Source organism: Chelmon rostratus, chromosome 1, assembly GCF_017976325.1.
Source record: "Chelmon rostratus isolate fCheRos1 chromosome 1, fCheRos1.pri, whole genome shotgun sequence".
Lineage (NCBI taxonomy): Eukaryota > Metazoa > Chordata > Actinopteri > Chaetodontiformes > Chaetodontidae > Chelmon > Chelmon rostratus.
In genome coordinates, this window is record NC_055658.1 from 24760035 (window position 1) to 24778641 (window position 18607).

General features: G+C 43.5%; 1 protein-coding gene across 1 annotated transcript in view; it reads left to right on the forward strand.

Moving 5' to 3' along the window:
• LOC121622336 (C-myc promoter-binding protein-like) overlaps window positions 1-18607 on the forward strand; it is a 66023-nt gene that overhangs the window by 40266 nt on the left and 7150 nt on the right. Inside the window, exons 15-30 of the mRNA XM_041959572.1 lie at window positions 2298-2431; window positions 3112-3244; window positions 3595-3801; window positions 3984-4112; window positions 7284-7425; window positions 9115-9243; window positions 9540-9632; window positions 10854-10973; window positions 11248-11397; window positions 12033-13243; window positions 14288-14516; window positions 14773-14876; window positions 15612-15787; window positions 16220-16387; window positions 17825-18005; window positions 18237-18491. Coding sequence (XP_041815506.1) covers window positions 2298-2431; window positions 3112-3244; window positions 3595-3801; window positions 3984-4112; window positions 7284-7425; window positions 9115-9243; window positions 9540-9632; window positions 10854-10973; window positions 11248-11397; window positions 12033-13243; window positions 14288-14516; window positions 14773-14876; window positions 15612-15787; window positions 16220-16387; window positions 17825-18005; window positions 18237-18491 — 3561 coding nt within the window. The remainder of the gene's footprint in view (window positions 1-2297; window positions 2432-3111; window positions 3245-3594; window positions 3802-3983; window positions 4113-7283; window positions 7426-9114; window positions 9244-9539; window positions 9633-10853; window positions 10974-11247; window positions 11398-12032; window positions 13244-14287; window positions 14517-14772; window positions 14877-15611; window positions 15788-16219; window positions 16388-17824; window positions 18006-18236; window positions 18492-18607) is intronic.

The window sequence follows — 18607 nt, forward strand, 5'->3', positions numbered from 1 at the left end:
CTCTCAACTGGCTCCGTCCAATGCTAAAGAGCAGTAGTTCTTCTCTAATTGCTTTCCAGACATCTTAGCTAATGGGCTTTTAACATTGTGGTTTAATCTGTGCTCAGAGAAACATCACAGAACATTATATTAGCCTTTGATGTGCTGTGTAAGACACAAGAGAATTAATGAAAGTTTTCTCAGCCAAAAGGGCTTCAGACTGAAGCAAAGAACGGACACTTTTGTCTCCCACACTTTACTGCTTTGACTGAGGTTATTATCAAACTTAAATCATCTTTAATCTGTCAGACTAACTAACTAAATTATGAACTTCCAGCAAGTGCTTCACTTCCCTTCCGTCCACCATGAAAAGAATCATTGGTTGTAGCGCTAAAGCCTGTCGTTAAGCACTTCTCAATTTATGATGCTTCTGTCCGTGACCCTTCATTTTTTATGTCCACCATAAAGCTCAATCCTCCTGCTTCAAGATTCACTCGCAAAACTTGAAGTCTTATCTGTCAGCTCCACCAGTGTAGCTGTGGTAAAATATGTGCAGTTACTCTAAATGTCAGTGATGAAAATGATAGGTGTCATTCATTGTGCTCACTGCATTTCATTTGGCCGCCTAGATGTTTTTTCTTGCCACCACTGAGCAGCCATAACCTGCTAAGTTCTGGAAATGGGGATATGGTTGGAGACTTGCTGGTAGAAACTCAGCCTTGCAGTAATTCAGTGCTCCCACTGAGTTGATTGCAGGCTTTTACCTGCCGTGTATCAAACAGCACAAGAGCCCTTACAACTGATTGTATATTACTGTAAAATCTCAAATTAAACCCTGAAACACACAGATATACGATGATGTGGTATGTCGACAAGTTGATCTTGAGTTGTTTGATTGTGGTTTTCTGTTGTTTTTTTGCAGTAAGGACTTAGACTTACTGTGTGGGGTGCATACTCTGCTAGGTGAGCTGCCTGGGTGCCCCGGGTTCGTTTGATTGTGTAAATTAAACTGATCAATGGTCCTGGTATATTGATTAATCAGTTGGCTGTCTGAGGCTAGATTTGAGTTTCTGAACTGCAATAAAAAATGAAACTTTCTAAAATTCACAGAATATATGGCTGCAGTGAATACATACAGTGCATGACCACAAGATGATAAATTCCCCATAAAAATATGGGTTTAATTGGTCACTGTCCAATATGAGATATCCGCTGCAGAATAAACTTGCTGCTCACACACCTCCACCTCCCCCGAGGTGCAGATTTAGATTTATAGAGTCGACACACTTGGACTGGAGAAGGGACTTGTTAATCTGTGGTCTTACGTCGACTCTGCACACTTTGGAAGGTCACAGTTTCTGACATTTCTGCTCTTCTTTTAGTTTGAATCACTAATGTCAGTCAACGGCTGTTTTTTCACACATGTGCAGACATGCACACATAGAGCAGTTCAGGTAATCCTTAAAGGGGAACTCCACCAATTTAGCATTTACCTCATTTAGTTCACCCGTCATTAGGAGTATTACTCAGCCTGTGACAGCAGTTGAATAATGTCTCTGTGGCTCTGGAAGAGTTGTCCTGTCTCCACTTGGTTTTGGAGTACATTGAGGGTGTGGACTGAAAGACACAAATGTCTGTCACCTATTGAAGGTCAAACTAAAACACACCTATTGTGATGCATTATAGATCACATCATAATACCTGCTTTTATATTTGACAAGGATGGATAATATGGCATGCTAATACACAACGTGCATTAAACTCAAATATGTATAACTGGTGTCATTTGACGTTGCATTAAACATCATATTGAACTGTAGAAGACAAGTAAAGGAAATGGAGAGTGTGTGTGTGTGTGTGTGCGTGTGTGCGTGTCTGCGTGCTTGCGTGCGCCTGCATGTGTGTGTGTGTGTGTGTGCTGTGACATAGTGTGGCATCAGAGAGGTGGCGTGCATTTAAAAAAAACAGAAAAAAGAAGTGTGTGCCCTCGGGAAATCTAGGTCACCTGCTGTCATCCGCCCTCTCAGGCCCTCATTGTGTAGACATCCTGCCCTCAGGCTGACAGCTACAAAGCTGTTTTGAAATTATGCTTAAGTTAAAAAAAAAAAAAAGGTTTTCAAAGGTGAATCGGCCTGCGTGTGGTCAAAACACTCCTATGCAAACACTGACATGTTTATTACGTGTCAAAGTTAGGATCTGTGTTAAAGTTCTTACCTGTCTGATGGGATGCTCCTTATTTACATCAGCTGTGATAGATGAAGGGTCATGGTACCACCAGCCAAACATCTGCGTCCATGTCTGTGTGTTCTGTTGTGCAGGTGGACAGTGACAGGCCGGAGGAGACCAGGCTGATAGAGATTGATGAATCCCAGCGCAGTGAGCACACAGTCTTTATCACACCTCCAGAGCTGCCTCCTCTGCCTGAGGGGGAGGAATATCCACTATGCTACAGGTACTTATGGAACTGACCTTTCCTCTCAAATGGGAATAAATATGTGTATTTTAGACTTTTCTGTTTTTATAACCTTGTTATGTATTGGGATCATTTTGCAGCAAGTTACTGTAACCAAACTTTCGCACCAGAAACCACAGAACATCTTATTGTATAACCAGCCACTAACATGAATCGTGTACCAAGTGAGAGCTTTGGTCTCTCTGACTGCACACTGGTTTAATGTTGTGTGTAGATAGAAAAGATGAACTACTTTACCAAGTGCCATCTCTCTACTTGAAATCTTCCACAAGACTAACCGAATACAAGCCTGATACCTAACAGCAGGAAGAAAACTAGAAAGGATGAAATATTGAAGGGAAAGTTGGTTAATTTCTTTCTTGGAATAGCTGATTGTTGACCCGCAGGAGTCCAGCCCCAGTGCACTCATGTTTGACTATAAATAATTTATGCTAACTGGACCACTTTTGTCAAGCTCCCCTGATAACCCATAATGACCAACAGATTTCCAGAATTCATTATCAGCTCTCCTTGTTGATAATTACAAGCAAACTATATTAATGATCCCTTTAACCTTGGAAGGCCTCATCAAGTTAAATATTGCCAACATTTTTTTTTTATTACAGACACAGAAGAAATATGTTCTTGCTGTCACTGATGTGTGTATGTCTGCTCTCCAGGTACGATGGTTTCCCAGTGTTAAGTCTTGACCTGTTTGACCCCATGGAGGGCCTGCGGACCCCCTCCTCCCGCCTCGCTGCCAGGCACAGCTGTCCCACCAGCCCTGCCCCCATGTTTAGACGCACTAAGCAGGTCAGCATAGCAGTAACTCACCACTGTCCCTGCCAATCATTTCTTGATTCACTTTTCCAGTGTTACCTAAAATAAGAGCAACAGTACAAAGTTATTATTTATACATTTTATTTATTTAACTTGATAACAAGTAGGAAAAATAGAGTCAGTCAGTTTTTACAACATAAAATTCAGCATCCATACAGAACTGCCTTGAGCACTACTATGAAAATAAAATAAGAAAACTAATAGTAGGGCAAGGGTGATGGGATGAACTTCTAAACGATTAGAAGAGTGAAATCCCACATGACCATGAGCCTGATTTGTGCATTAAAGAATTTATTTTCCTTACCCTTCTTTTTCATCCACAGGAGATCAAGTCAGCCCAGAAGATAGCTAAGAAGTACTCGTCCATCCCCCAGCTGTGGTCCAAGTGCCTGCTCCGTCACTGCTACGGCCTGTGGTTCATCTGTCTGCCAGCATACGTGAAGGTGTGCCACTCCAAGGTGCGGGCACTCCGCACCGCCTACGACATCCTCAGGAAGATGCAGGCAAAGAAGCTGCAGCCCCCTGACGAGGTGCAATAACCATTCCCAAAAATACCTGTTTGACTTTTATTCAGCCAGACTCTTTGTTAGATTTTTCACTTTGTTACACAATTCTAACGTCAGATCATCCAGCTGTTGTCTCACACCAAAGTCTGTTTTAGGGTTTGTTGTGTTTCTGCCTGAACAATCACACACGTACATATACCGTGCAGGTCTGCTACCGCGTACTGATGCAGCTGTGTGGACAGTACGGCCAACCTGTCCTGGCAGTCAGGGTCCTCTTTGAGATGAAGAAGGCCGGAGTCCACCCCAATGCCATCACTTATGGCTACTACAACAAGGTACCGCCAAAATTTGTTATGTATAGTTGATAAAGATGTGTGATGGAAATTGTAACTTTTTTTTAAGTCACAAACTTGCAACAACTTACACTTGTTTGTTTAAATAAAAGTGGTCTTGGATAAGGAATGCAACTCACCTTTTACCTACCCAGCACAGCATCTTATATAAGCATTATAAAAATATATTAGCACTGGGACTCCCAAGTGCTGCAGTGTACTGTCTCCCTGGGTGAGGTGTTCCTGGTGTGGATGTGTTAAGAATATTCTGCTGATTCTGCAGCAAGTTTGACTAATGCCTGAACACACCCATGTCAGCTAAATGTCAAACAAATCTCTGGAAAGACTGTCCAATGGGATGGCCTCTCTTCCATCAGCTGTGATGGATGAAGACAATGACTAAGTTAGAGCAATAAAATACAATACAAGTCAGGAGAATTGACTGCTGAACAGTAGCCATCAAACAGTCTGTGTGCTCATGTTATAGTAACAGGCATATATACGAGAAAGTCATCATAAACTCACTTAAACAGAAGTAAGTAGCAGAGATATATAAGTTACTGTATGAATATTCTGAATGAGTACTGCTGTGTTATATGTGAAATAATATAAAATGTAATGACATCAAGTAAAATTACCTCTGGAAACACTGATCTGATTAAGTTTGTCTAAAAAGTTAAGCCCTGGATGAAAGTACGTTGGAAAACTGTGTGATATATTATAAAGCAGCCTCAGTGCTGATTGTTTATTCATGATTCACAATAGCTGCATAAATAATTGCATCTAAATTATTACACCATTGTGTTGCTCAGTTGCTCCATCACTAAAATTCATGCCTCTCTGGTTGGTAGTTGTGAGGCAGAGGCACTTCATCAAACTAATGCCTCTGCACACACTTGGCTTTCAGATAAAAAGAAACATTGTTGACATTTGCAGTTTCCCACCAAGGCTGTATGACGTCGGGTGTGATCAGACTCGGGTGTCAGGATGAATCGTGGCTCTCTTATCATAGCAACCTGCCCCTGATCTGGCATCCCAGGGAGTGAAAAAGTAAATTGGCTGATGTGGGAGCTGGCTGTCAGGAGACAAGGCCACAGTAAAGGTTGCTCCAGTGTGACACCTCAGAACATGTTATTTCATCTTCGTAATGGTTTGCTTGGAGGCACAAGGTGGCGGATTCCTCCACTGACACAAACACTTTCTCCTGCAGCTGCTGCATCCGACAGGTGCAGGTGTTTTTTTTCCTTCCGTACTTCTTTAGGTCTTTGATGTCCAAAGAAGGGAATGAGGAGGGATGAGGTTTTTTGTGTGTGTTTATATACACTACAACCCAAAAGAGTTGGAACGCTGTGTAAAACAAAAATAAAACAAAATGTGATACCTTCCTAATCCTTTCTGACTTAAACTCAACTGAAAAAAGCACAAATATATTTAATGTTTGACCTCGTCAGCCTCATCGATCTTTATAAATACACTTTGTGAACACATGATTGGATAAAGGATATTAATACATGGACTCAGGAACACTGTCAGTACTGTTGACAGTAAACTCAGTTTGTTTGTTAATGATTGATTCGATTTTTGTTAACGTTTCACACAACGTCACAGTTTTTTAGAATCAGGGTTGTATTAATTCTGGACCTGTTAAATTTAGTTCCACACAAAATGGGACTGAATATTTTTTGGGCTTAACTTTAACACACCTTTATAAAATGGCAAAACTAAGTAAGGAGCTACAACAGCTAAATTAGATCAGTAGCTCGTGAAAGTGAATAAAAGGTTCCTCCTGAAATAGAATAGAACATAAAACTAATGCTGAAATAACATCGATACTGTCTTGTGAGGCAATCTCCATGCCAGAGTCATCACTTTTTGCTGTAGTGATCATTTGCAGCTTAAATATCTCTGTTCCCTGCAGAGCAGCACTCGAGGGCACATGATAGCAAGATTCAGGTCAAGTAAATTTTCACAACAGTGCTGTTAAGGCTCTTATTCTGTACCTTTAAGAAATACCTGTAACTGGATATGCAGGTGCTACATGTCGGACTCAGTGATAGAGGACCTGCTCCCTCTGTAGGTATAAAAAGCTCATTAAGGTAATGAAAACCAAACAATTCTTTTTATCAGTTGATTTTAGGCTAATGAAAACATGCTTGAATGAATATTATGTCCATTTCTGCCAATAGTTGGCCCTAAATCCTACACGTTGGACCTTTAATCCCGATCTCCCCAATCACATACTGAATATCGGCCAATATCGATCGGCCACTGATCAATCTTGCATCCCTAGTATCAATCTTCTTATCTAACTGTCTGCAAGAAGGCAAAAAAGTGAATTTCCCACAATTTCAAACTGTTCTTTCAAATACAGTGAATAGAAGTCTAAAATCTAAAGATGTTATGGATTTGGGGCTAGAATAGAAATCTGTTATGTCATATCCTGTTGCCAGGAATTTCCATCACCAGGCAACACTTAGACGCATTAAACGCAGAACCTTCACAAACACTTGCCTTATTCTCTAAGTAATATTAAGTGGGACTGTGGCCAGAACATCACTGACAACACCTGCAGGAGGGCAGCCTCATTTCACCTGGCCCAACCCTGAGAGCCTTCACACAGGAGCAGCCAGCGTAATAAACCCAGTTCTGCTCAGTGGCATACCAATCAGGTTTCTCTCAGGGGGCTTCTGAAGTGTATTTTAGGAGCAGACAGAGACTGTCGAACGTGACTTGGCCACCAACAGCTGCAGCGCCTTTCCTTTTCCTTTTCCGATGTTGAGTGTGACTGCAGATCTAATACCACAGCAGTTAATGCCTATGATGAAAAATTCATTCCAAATGATTTCCTATGGAACACGATTCGTTTTTAGTTCACTCACTTCAAAATGTTCAGCTGAAACTGAGTTAATTAAGTTGGAGCTGCAATTCACACAATATTCTCATCGTATTCAGACTCTTGATGTTTAGTGATTTATTTAGTAGATGAATATAAGAACACTTCATGGTGGAAGCATCCATATTCTTAATAATTTGAATTAAAAATGAACTGACTCCAACACTGCTACATGAAAATATGATCAGAGGCTTTTCAAAGTAATTTGGCAGCAACATTTTTCCTTCAGTCATCTCATCTTTCTCCTCCACCTCCTCCGTCTCCCTCCTACTGGTGTCCAGGCGGTGTTGGAGAGCACGTGGCCCTCCAGCACCAGAGGAGGATACTTCCTGTGGATGAAGCTGAGAAATGTCGTTCTGGGCGTGGCGCAGTTCAAACGGGCGCTACGACGGCACGCTCCCCTCACCCAGAGCCCTCTGTCAGGTAACCGTGATCACTAACACACTGCAATAAGTCAAACCTGAACATCTGTCATCACAGACATAATCACTTACAGCATGAGTGTATTTCCTGTAGCTCAGAAAGGTTCACTCCCAGGACAGTGACTGACGTGTTCAGGTGTGTTGAAGCTTGTATAATTATGAGAGCTTTAAATTTGAGAGGCATCATTCTTTGCTGGCAAAAAAATGAGAGGAATAACATTAACATAATGAAGTTCAGTCTTTATCCAACAAAGTGAGAAATCTTTGGTAAACATGTATATTATATATATAAAATACATATATATATATATATATAAAATATTGGATTGAAATAACTAGTAGGCTAGTAGCTAATAATAATTAGTCACTGAATCTGATCTTAAAAGAACAGACCGAAGGATAAATAACATTATGAAATATATAATCTCAAATAGTCTCATTCATGTATCTAAAGTTCAGAAAAGAAAAGCCACCATTTCTAAATTACATTTGCCAGTTGTGATAAATGACTAGCTTAGTTGGAAGGTAGAACTATCTCGACATGTGTGATTTAATTGCCCTGCATGAGCACCTGCACACCCAGTACATGCTAATCCCTGTCCTGCTAATCCCTGCTTTTTCAAGATACTCCCTGTTACCAGTCGTACGCATTGTGTTCTTAAACGTTCCTCCTGAGTTCAGCGGTGATTCAGTTTGAATGAGGCTTCCTGTAAAACACACTCATCTGTACATGACACTCAGAGACATGTCACTGATGACAAAATCAATAATGTCATGTCAAATACATGACTCTAACACAACTCCCATCATACGCACACATCATATTTAACACCCTTCATGGTGACACAAGAGGTGAAAACAACTGGCCAACATTTATTTTTACATGTCCTGTTATTACTTCCTGCTCCAAAGAAGTTTCCTGGAAATAACCTTGTAATTTGGCAGCTATAGGAGAAATAGAGGCAACGCTCTGCAACAGTTATTTGACTTAGTTTCTAAGCCTGTGTTGATTTCTAGAGGAATTTCCTTGATAGAACTGCTAAACTCCTTTTAAACCCGAGTAAAATATTCAATTTATTATCGGAAGCTTAATTCTCCATATATGTTAAATTATGTATATGCGTTCTTGTAGAAGTTTCACGTTTGTGCATGTTCACCTGACCTGCTTTGCACTGACTAAAAGACTCTCTAGGCTATGGTAGGAAATATGTGAAACTAATTAATTGTAAGTGTAACAGCAGAGTCAGTCTTTCCCTCTAATTAGCACCAATTTACATGTTAACGTTCCCAAGTATCAGAGCTCCACAGCAGTTCCTTCTAGGAAATGTTCAGAAACTATGGGACCCATAAATAAATGTCTTAAAACCACTGTTTTATCCTGGTGGCTTCATCGTGAAATATTAGTTATTTTTAGGAAATTTGTCACATTTCAACATAATCTGTGAAGTGTTTTTAAGCTTTTAAACAGTCTTTTCTCATGTTATTAATCATTCTTACTGTGTATGATGATTTCTATCAAATTATAGAAGGAAGACACAATCACAAAGCCTTTTGTTCATGACATTAAAACACTGTAGAAGACAGATTCATTGGGGCAGTTCTTGTCACCCACTTTAAGTTTGAACAGTTGAGGCCTTGTGGAGCAGAAGTGGCGCCCGGCTTCCTTTAATGCCTTGTTGTCTTTGGGCAGATGGCAGCGACCTGGACGCCGTGAGTCACGGCAGCCTGGATAGCTCTGCCGACACTAACCTGGCCGAGCAGGGCCCCTACGCCACTGACTCCGTCAAAGTAGACCCCACTGATGATAGATCTAGCACAGGTACACTCCACACGGCTGCTGCTTGACTCAGTCTTTCACAGGCAGCCATCTTGTTCTACATCTTTTTCTTCTCTCTCAATGACATTTTTTTTTTTACCCTCCTTCCACATTTGTCCCGCTCTCCGACCGGCCTCTTCCTCTTACACCTCCTTACCTCTGCTGCCTGTTTTACACCTTCCTTTCGTCCCTGTTGTTCATCCATGTCTCTCCCTGGTTTTGCGGTTGTGGTTTCTGCTCTGCTCTGTCCCTAACCCTGCCCTTCACTCTGGCCCTGCCTGTGTTGCCCTTGCATGCAGCCGGCCATGGGGGCGGCAGCGTGGGCGCCAGGGCCCCGGTGGCCAACTCACACTGGGGGGGCTCTGAGCTCAGAGAAGCCACCCTCCACCCAGGTAAACCTCTTTGTCAGCCTGCCTGTCTGTCTCTCTCTGGTTACATTTTTCTGTCTCATCTTGCAACTTTTTTATTTTCTGACTTCTTAAGCCCTTTCATCGTCACGCTTTTCTGTTTCTCTTTGCCTCTGTGGTCTCGCCTCCTCCTTCTCTCCTCCTGTGTCATCTCTCTATCCGGCACATCACAGTCTGCTGCTCCTCTCTTGCTCATCTCTCTTTTGAGTTTCTCTTTTACTCTTCCTCCTCGCTTCACCACAGAGTGATTTGTCATTGTCAATTATGGCGAGTAATTACCCAGAGGCACATTCTTTTTGATTACGGAAATAATTTTAATCATGGAGACGGCACCCCAGCAGGAGACTTTGCCTTGTGTGCAGAACATCTGAGAGGGAACCACAGCTCACAGCACAGCAGGAAGGAAGGACCTCGATGTGCAGCTCATTGATTATTACAGTCCTAGAATGAGTTTTGTCACTTGCCATCAGTGGCGAGTCGCTCCATACTGTATTACAGCTGAGCGGTGCAGCCTCATGTTTTATTTAGCGATGACGAGGTTCATTGCAAAGATGAAAGAGGAGAACAGGTCATCAGACAGCTGGTTGCCTGGAGACCTGGTGAAGTTTTAGAGACAGATGGAAGAGTTGGCCGGAAGTGACGGCAGGGTTTTTTTTTTGTTTGTTTTTTTTTTGTACGTCAAGTCTTCACGGTTAAAATTCATCAGCAGCTGTGAAACTGCAGTTAGTTTCCTTACAGTAACTGTAAATCTCTGCATGCCCTGAGGAGGATTCTTTTATTCGGCACAGCTTTGCTGCTTTTTCTCTCCTCCCTACAACAGTGCTGTGCCTCCCAGAACTGAGGTGATGAAAGGGAAGAAAAACCGCTAGTTTTTGTCTCTTATGTTTGTTTCATTTACCTCTCCTACCACAGTGTAAAGCTACAACATATTCACTTTTTTTTTTAACACTAAAAGCCTTTTTCAGTAAATAAAGGACTTTGCCCTCAAAGCTGAACAGTTTGTTCAGTAATAGGAGAGATGTTAGTGTTGTTGAAGTGCAACTATTTTGAGAAAAGTAAATTTTTTGCTCAAGTTGTTCCTCTGCATAGATTTTCCATGTGTTGTGTGGCATTTTTCTGTGATCTTGTGGTTAGATATCAGAGACTTTAGTGCCTATAATGTCCCTCTCGTCAAATTTCATCCGTGTCTTTCTTTCTGTCCTCTAGGAGATCAGTCAGACTTGGGTTATAACTCACTGTCAAAAGAGGAGGTTCGGAGAGGAGACCCCAGTGCCCCGGACTCTGCCCCTGACAAAGACGACAAGAAGGAGAGCGACTGCAGCTCCTGTCAGTAGTCTGATCTGATATCACCTGATATTTCTGTCTACTGTACCTTATAAAAAATGAGAACTTGGCAGCTTCGCAGCCACACGGGATTTCCCCTTCCTCTGCCTTGATCTTTCTGTCTCCTCCACAGATGATTCATTCATTTTGGTTTCTCAACATCAAAGCATTTCAGTCATGTGCCCTTCAGTGGATTTCTTTTTTAGACAGTGCAATTTTAAGCTGTGCACATATTAAAAAAACGACTGATTTTAAATTGTAATTTTTGTGTTTGTAGTGTCGGAGACAGAGAGCGCCAAGGGGAGTAAAGACTGCCTCCCTCAGCTGGACATGGAGGTCCACTCCTCCTTCAAGTCCTGCGGCATTGTCCGCAGCACTTGTCCGTACGACGATTCATCCTGTAAACCTAAAAGTTCTGCCAGCGCAGGTAAAAATTAAAACTTAAAGAGATTCAGTAGTTTTGCAAAGTAGAGGGAGGTGCTAACAACTGAAACGCTTCTCTCAGACGTTTTCTTTTATGATGTTCTCTGTGTTCCTTAACATAGAAACACAGACCTTCAGTTTGAATTATTCCAGTACCCATGAGCCTCAGCTGCTGTTGCTATGGAGAAGCCAGGGGAAAAAATCAGCTGCAGCATATTAAGGACGCTTCACTTGTTTTCAGAATCTGAAAGTTATATGATTTATACTGCTGAATGTGTTACCTCATCAACAAAGTGTGATCTTTACCTTCCGCTCATCATTAGCAGCCCACGCAACACAGTTTGAAGCTGTTGAAGTTAACGAATGTGCAAAGGCTCCTACCTTTTGCCTTTTTATCAAAGACTTTAATATTTTAATGTTGTTGCTGTAATTTTGTGTTCATGATTCAATCAGGAGAGTTTCATATCCATCCAGGCCTTGAAGTACACCATCACCTCACATTGTCTATGCAGAAAATGAATGAGACCTTTATGTCTGGAAGCCTGGATGCCCAAAATGACTTCTCCCACTTTGTAACTCTGTCGTGTCGCTTCTTAAAACAGAAGTGATTGAGTAATTCTTCCCCTCCTTCTCTCTCAGGCCATGTTGCCGGCCTCCTCTTCACTTCCTCTTTGGATGAGATTGGTGAGGTCCGTACCAACAGTTTGCTCAGGAGACATAAGAGTGCTCTGGAGGAGGTGGTGGGCAGCGCCAGCAGTGGCTTGGCTCTTGACTGGCAGGGCGTAAGGGGCCGCCGCCTGAGCGGCGACACAGTGGGCAGCAGCGGCAGTGGCACCACTGTCCTGGGGCTGGGTATGAGCCAGGGTGAAACCGATCCAGATAAGATTGCAGGACATCTGGGCGCAGACGTTAAAATTCTCTCTGGTACCAACTTCACTAAGAATAAGAGGCCTTGCTCGTTGGCTCTGGGTGGGTTAGATGGGGCAGCTGCGACGGCAAGCGCTGCCAGAAGTCGTGATCACAGGGAGGAGGAAGAGGAGACAGAGGGACAGGACTCCAGTGATGAAGACAGAAGTAATACAGAGGCCATTTTTGATTTGGAGGATCTGGATTTGGACAAGCCTGCAACAGGGGTGGGCGTCAGCTCTCACAAAACCAACAAACCTCATAAAAAACTCATTGAACGCAGCGCCAGCTATGGTGGCATGAGCACCGAGACGTCCAGAGGAGCCGTCAAGCGCACAGGTATCGAGATGGGTTTCGACCCCCTGTCCCTGCTGGCCGCAGAGTCACAGATCGAGCAGGAAAATGAGGATCAGTACCCAGAGGGGGACGAGGCCAGCACGCCGAGCGCCCGCAGGCACCTCGCTAGGGAGATTGAGCTCTACATGAACCACATGGGCAGCCCGCTGAGCAGCCGTACACCCAGCATGGACCTGCAGGACCCAGCCAGCCCCCTCCTCTTCCACCCCTCCTCACTCTCTGCCCCCCGCAGAGCCAGCCTGCCCCACAGCTCCCCCCTCAGGACTGCTGGGGTGCCGCGCTCCCGCACCTTCCACCCACCCTCGCCCTCCCAAACCATCTCACGACAACGTCTGTGGTCGTCGCCTCCCTGTCGTAGCTCCAGTACCACCCCCAGCCCCAGCCCCCGGCCCAGTCCATACAGGGAGAGGACAGATAGGATGAGCCTGGCGTCACCTTCACCCTCCTCCTCCTCTTTTGCTCTGGACACTCTGCTCACACCAACCCTTGATGTATTCAAGACCAGTGTGTTCTCTGCTGGGAAGGGCGTGGCGGAGAAGGCAAGCCGCTGGTATTCCCGTCTTGCCACATACACCACACCTACCAAGGTACAGAGTTAACTCACTGTTGTTTGGTAATGCAAAACCCCTGCACTCTCAAGATCACTTACATCAAATTATTATTTGAATTTAAGATGTGAGAGCTCAAAATTGGTTATATAGAGTGACCTGATTTTAAACCTACATCATATATTTGAATTGAAAAAGTATCAGACACCTCTTTTAGTGTTTGGTAATGCACTGCAAATATAATCTTATTAAATGTTTTAACACTGTGTGCTTGTGTTTTAGCACTGTAACAAATCTGTTTCAGTTGCACACAGTAGCTCTCATATAAGCAGCAGGCCAGGACGAGCCTGAATTTGAAGAGCTGCTGCCATCGTGTGGCCATTTGAGTGCCTGACAGTGTTCTTCCTGTGGATGGAGGGTAAAAGCCTCCATTGAATAGCTCTATATTTTCAGTTTTGCTCCGTGGGTGTTTTTCAGGCAATAATCTGTAGTCAGAGTTCACCTCCTGCCTTGTACAAAATGTATCGTGATATCAGCCCCCTGCCAGACCCCTCTGTGCTGAGATGGTGCCAAAATGTAGTTTGGAGGTCCTGCAACCTGACTGTGTGTGAACTTGTCACTGTAGTTCCTGTTGCTTCAGACATCTGCACAGTTTGTGGGTTTGCTGAATGTCAGTTGTTTCAATCACGAATTGCTCTACTTTGGTTGAATGTGTGTCTGCCTTTTAATGAAACTGGAGAGCTGTCCAGTCGAGACTGATGCCCGTCCACCCAGAGTCTGGTTCTGTTCGAGGTTTCTGACCGTCTTATCTGTTCCCCTTAAAGTATATTACGTTTTTTATTAGTACCTCATGAGGTCAGGCTGAACGATATGCCAAAAGATCATATTGCAATTATTTTGATGGATTGAAATTGTGGTAAGAGTCATGATTTTATTGCACTTGGCCATATTGCGATTTTGATAATAGTTTGATCATTCGGTCCTGGTTTTTAGTCAGTGCTGAACTGTTGCTGTGTGTATTATAGTTTTAACATGAGACTCCTGTGCAGTTAATGATTAACTGGCTTTCCTCTGTTCATCTAGGACGGTCACAGTGACCGCCTGAGTGTGTCCTCCCTCGGGGTTGGGGATCCAGACTGCTCCTCCCTGCTGGATGAGGAGGATTGTAGGGAGTCTGAGAGCTCCTTGGTCTCTCCGCAGAGGAACGGCCCCATGGGGCCCCGCCGGAGCCCCAGACGCAGCCCCCTCCGCAGCAGACTGGACAGCCCTGCTGCAGCCTCCAGCCTTGGAAGACCCACATCTCTGCTCCCTGGTAAGAGCAACCCTCACTCGAGTGACGGATGTACTCCTTAAATTGATGGTGTCAGTTTAAGAAGTACATCCAGATTCATTTTGATCGTAGGCTAGGCTAGCTTGTTAGCTTGCCAGTTTTCGACTGAAGCTCCTACTGCTGCTTTCCAGCAGTCCAGTCATGATGTAAGAAGTGATTCTGGGTGTCAAGACTCAAAACTGTGTCACCAAATATGTCCTGTTGGATCCTTCCTGGATCGTCATTTATTCTCCTGCAGGATGTGTCCTCTCGCCTCCTGGCTTCCCTCTGCCAGACAAGTCGGACCTCGGCTCCTCTCGCTACACCAGCAACACCAGCATCTTCAACAACTATGCCATGGAGGTAAAACTGCAGGATGGAAATTCAGCAATTCATGTCACATTAATTCAAGATGCAAAAGTCAGGAAACCAGAAATAAGTGTTTTAAAAAAATGTCTTTATGTAGAAGTTCTATTTAACCAAATCAATTTTTATCATAGTTATGCTAAGAAGCCTGGGTGTGTTTTCAAAGAGTGTTTTCCTGCTTCTGTTTTTGCTTTATGCTAAAGATAGAAAGTTCTAATGTATATTGTGAGGTGTGTTCTGTGCTTGCAGCAGGGAGCATTTTCTTGCAGTTCATTTGTCACTTTGTGGGTCCTGGCTGATGCTCGCATGCACCAGGGATGAATTCTCTGACGTCTTTTCACTCCGAATGAATCATTTTAGAAATCCTAACTTTCAGGAATGACAAACTGCTTTGCAATCTAGTCATAAAGATTCTCCCTCAGCAGAATATTTCCTTACGCTGGTGTTTTTGGCTACAACAGTTCAAACTCTGGAGGCACAGCAGCATGTTGGTGGTACAGTATTAGTTTAGTTAAATCATGCAGCAATCATAAATTTATCCTCAGCCTTTAATCAATAAGAAACATTATCCAGGCTGTGACATATAATCTCTCTAAAAGTAAAAACATACATAACAGCTTTCAAAAGTGGTCCAGAGGCAATAAAAACGAAATAAACAATCTTAATGAGCTCTGGTCTGTCAACTCACCTGCCTCTCTCTGTGTGTGTCTGTGTGTGTCTGTGTGTGTCCAGCTGCTGATCTCCAGCTGTTCTCGCTGTAAGACGTGTGACTGCCTGGTGTACGACGAGGAGATCATGGCCGGCTGGACCGCAGACGACTCCAACCTGAACACCACCTGCCCCTTCTGTGGAAACCCCTTCCTGCCCTTTCTCAACGTGGAGATCAGGGACATGCGAGGACCTGGCAGGTAGATGATGACCCCTTAATACTGATCTGCTGAAATGTAATGTAGCGATGGGTTATAAGAGAGCTTTTTAGAGGGATTTTGTAATTATATTGTAAATGTCTTTATGTATTCACCCGTGTCTGTCTAAGACGGCCATTTATGAAATGTGTTGAGCATTGGAAGCATACTTAAATGTATTTGTATGCCATTTTTCTCCTTGTCCTCAGTCATTTTATTTTCCAGCCTGTTTTGAGTACTTAATGATGACCTTTTTTTAAGTGTTGCTCTGTAAGACTTTTAACACTCTGCTAATCTTCATCAGGGTTTTGTGGGTGTAGTTTGATCAGATTTGATCGAGTGCAGCCTGGAAATAAACAGTCTCAGATGATAAATACCTGGCTTGATCCCTAGATGTAAATGTAATACCTGACCCCTCCTATTTCCTCTCTGCAGGCTTTTCCTGAAGGGTAGCCCGTCGGTGGATGAGGCCATGACCTCATCGTACTCGGCCTCCACAGGTTTGGACACGGGCACGTCCACCTTGTCCACCCCCTGTCCTACAACAGCTGTCTCCCCTCCCTCCCCTGTGATTGCCGTCCAGGACTGCTCAGGGAGTGGAAGGTACATCAGTCTGCATTTATTCACATGCTTAGCCTAAAATGAATCTTTTTGAAATGAAACTTGAGCAGATTACTAAACATTACTGGGTCCCTTCGTTACTAATCACTGCCATCTAATAATTAAATGACTGTAATTAGTAACTAAACACAAGATACTCTGACGACTGCAAGTCTGAAAATGAACATAAAACCTAACCTGAAAGTAACAATACCCGACCTCTGTAGCTGTTCCTCATCATCATTAGCCACTGCTAGCATAACGTATCCAACCAAACTGTTGGTGATTCATTGTGGGTAATGTAGTCGCCAGGTTTGACAAGAGGAATGTGTGGAATAACAAAGACAATATCTCTGGTTCTGCAATATCAGCTTTGATTCTACCCTTTAAAAAACTTTCCATTGTGAGTTGATAAATTGGAGGAATCGTCTATTTTGTATTCAGGGAGAGCTGAAACACAAATCACCATGTGAATCTGCAGAACCTGGGCTTTCTTTGTGAAATAGAAACTTCTTTGATGGAGTGAATAAAAGAAACAGTTGTTATCAGAGTTATTGCAATATTCATTCAATCATTTCCGAGCTTGTGAGACTGAGAGATGGCTAGATTGAAGTTCAGCTATCATATTTACACACACAGTCTCATATGTCACAGAGCATTTCATCATCGGCAGGGAGTTGTCCTTTAACACTCAGCCCATGCACAGTGCCTATCTGTCTTTCTTAAAGGTGGGCTGACTCTTTCTTTTTGTATTGTGTCTCCTCACGGTCCACTAGCTGTCTGCTCTGTATGTGCGCTGGAGAAAGATCCAGTTTTTGACCACAGCTCCGGCTCTTAGATGTGGAACGAGCCTCACAACACTGTTCCAACCAATTTCTATTTCTATTACACTTTATATTAATGTATTTTGTTAGATTTACCTCAGAATATAAAGAACTAAAACTTTTTTCGTTCTGGTGTATTCTCAGATGTGCTGCATGATTTATTTATTTCTCCAGCTCATCTTCATTCAGCCAGTTGCACTTTGTCTGATTTAACAATGCTTTTGAAGTTGGAACTGCATCCACATGATCCCATCTGCATTGTAAAAGAGCGATGTGAGATTACCTGCAGCACCTGGTCCTAACAAAGCTCTGTGTGTGTGCGTGTGCGAGACCACATGCTGGTATAAAAACCCTCATGAGGTTATGAAATGTGTGAACAGGGATGAACAGTGCACAATGCCCAGCTGTTGTTTTTTATTGTATTTTCTTTGTGTTTTCGCTGATTATTATTAATGTGGTCAAAACATTCAGATCCCGTTTTGTCCATGTGATGAAAAAAGTGAAAGTAAACCACACCTTGATATTCTTTGTTCAGCAGATTAAAAACACCTCTTCTTTGTTGTGTGAGTTAAGTCGTGTGTGTTACGAGCTGACTATCTTTGCTGTGCCTTCGCAGGACACGATCGACCAGGGCTCAAGGTATCCACATCCCTTCAGACCGCCGGCAGAGGGGGCTGTCCCCCGGAGCACCCATGGCCCGCAGCGTCAGTGCTTTTGGTCCCCTGGAGGAAGCAACTCGACTCAACCGCTGTGTGCCGACATCAGGCAGCCTGCCGAGCCGTCTCAATGAAGCCACGGTGTGTCTCAACTCAAATCACTGATGTTAGAGTATTTGCTATTCAGTTCACCAAGTTGAAACTCTGTCAAAGCCTGAAGTATACATTCAGCTGATCTTAAGGCAGGTTTCATACATTTTTACAGACAGACAACAAAATGCTGGTCAGCTCTACCAGAAATCATCCTCCCGTCTCACTTACTTTACTCGTGGCAATAAGAAATCTTACCTCCTTCGCTTTTGTCCCACCCAGGACCCACTGAGCATGGAGTGGCGGCTCCACAACCCAGAGCCGGTGACGGTTCCTTACCTGAGCCCACTGGTGCTGTGGAAGGAGCTGGAGAGTCTGCTGGAGAACGAGGGCGACCCGGTGATCACTGAGGCCGACATGGTGGACCATCATCCCATTATCTACTGGAACCTGGTCTGGTACTTCAGACGGCTGGACCTGCCCAGCAACCTTCCGGGTCTCATCCTCACCTCTGAGCACTGCAACAGGGACTCCCAGGTCTCTCTCTCGCTCACCCACACATACACCTTAAAGTACACCTGTACAAAGCTGATGTAAAGCTGCTCTTTAAAATCCAGATCCACACTTTTAGTCACTTTTGTTCATCAAATCTT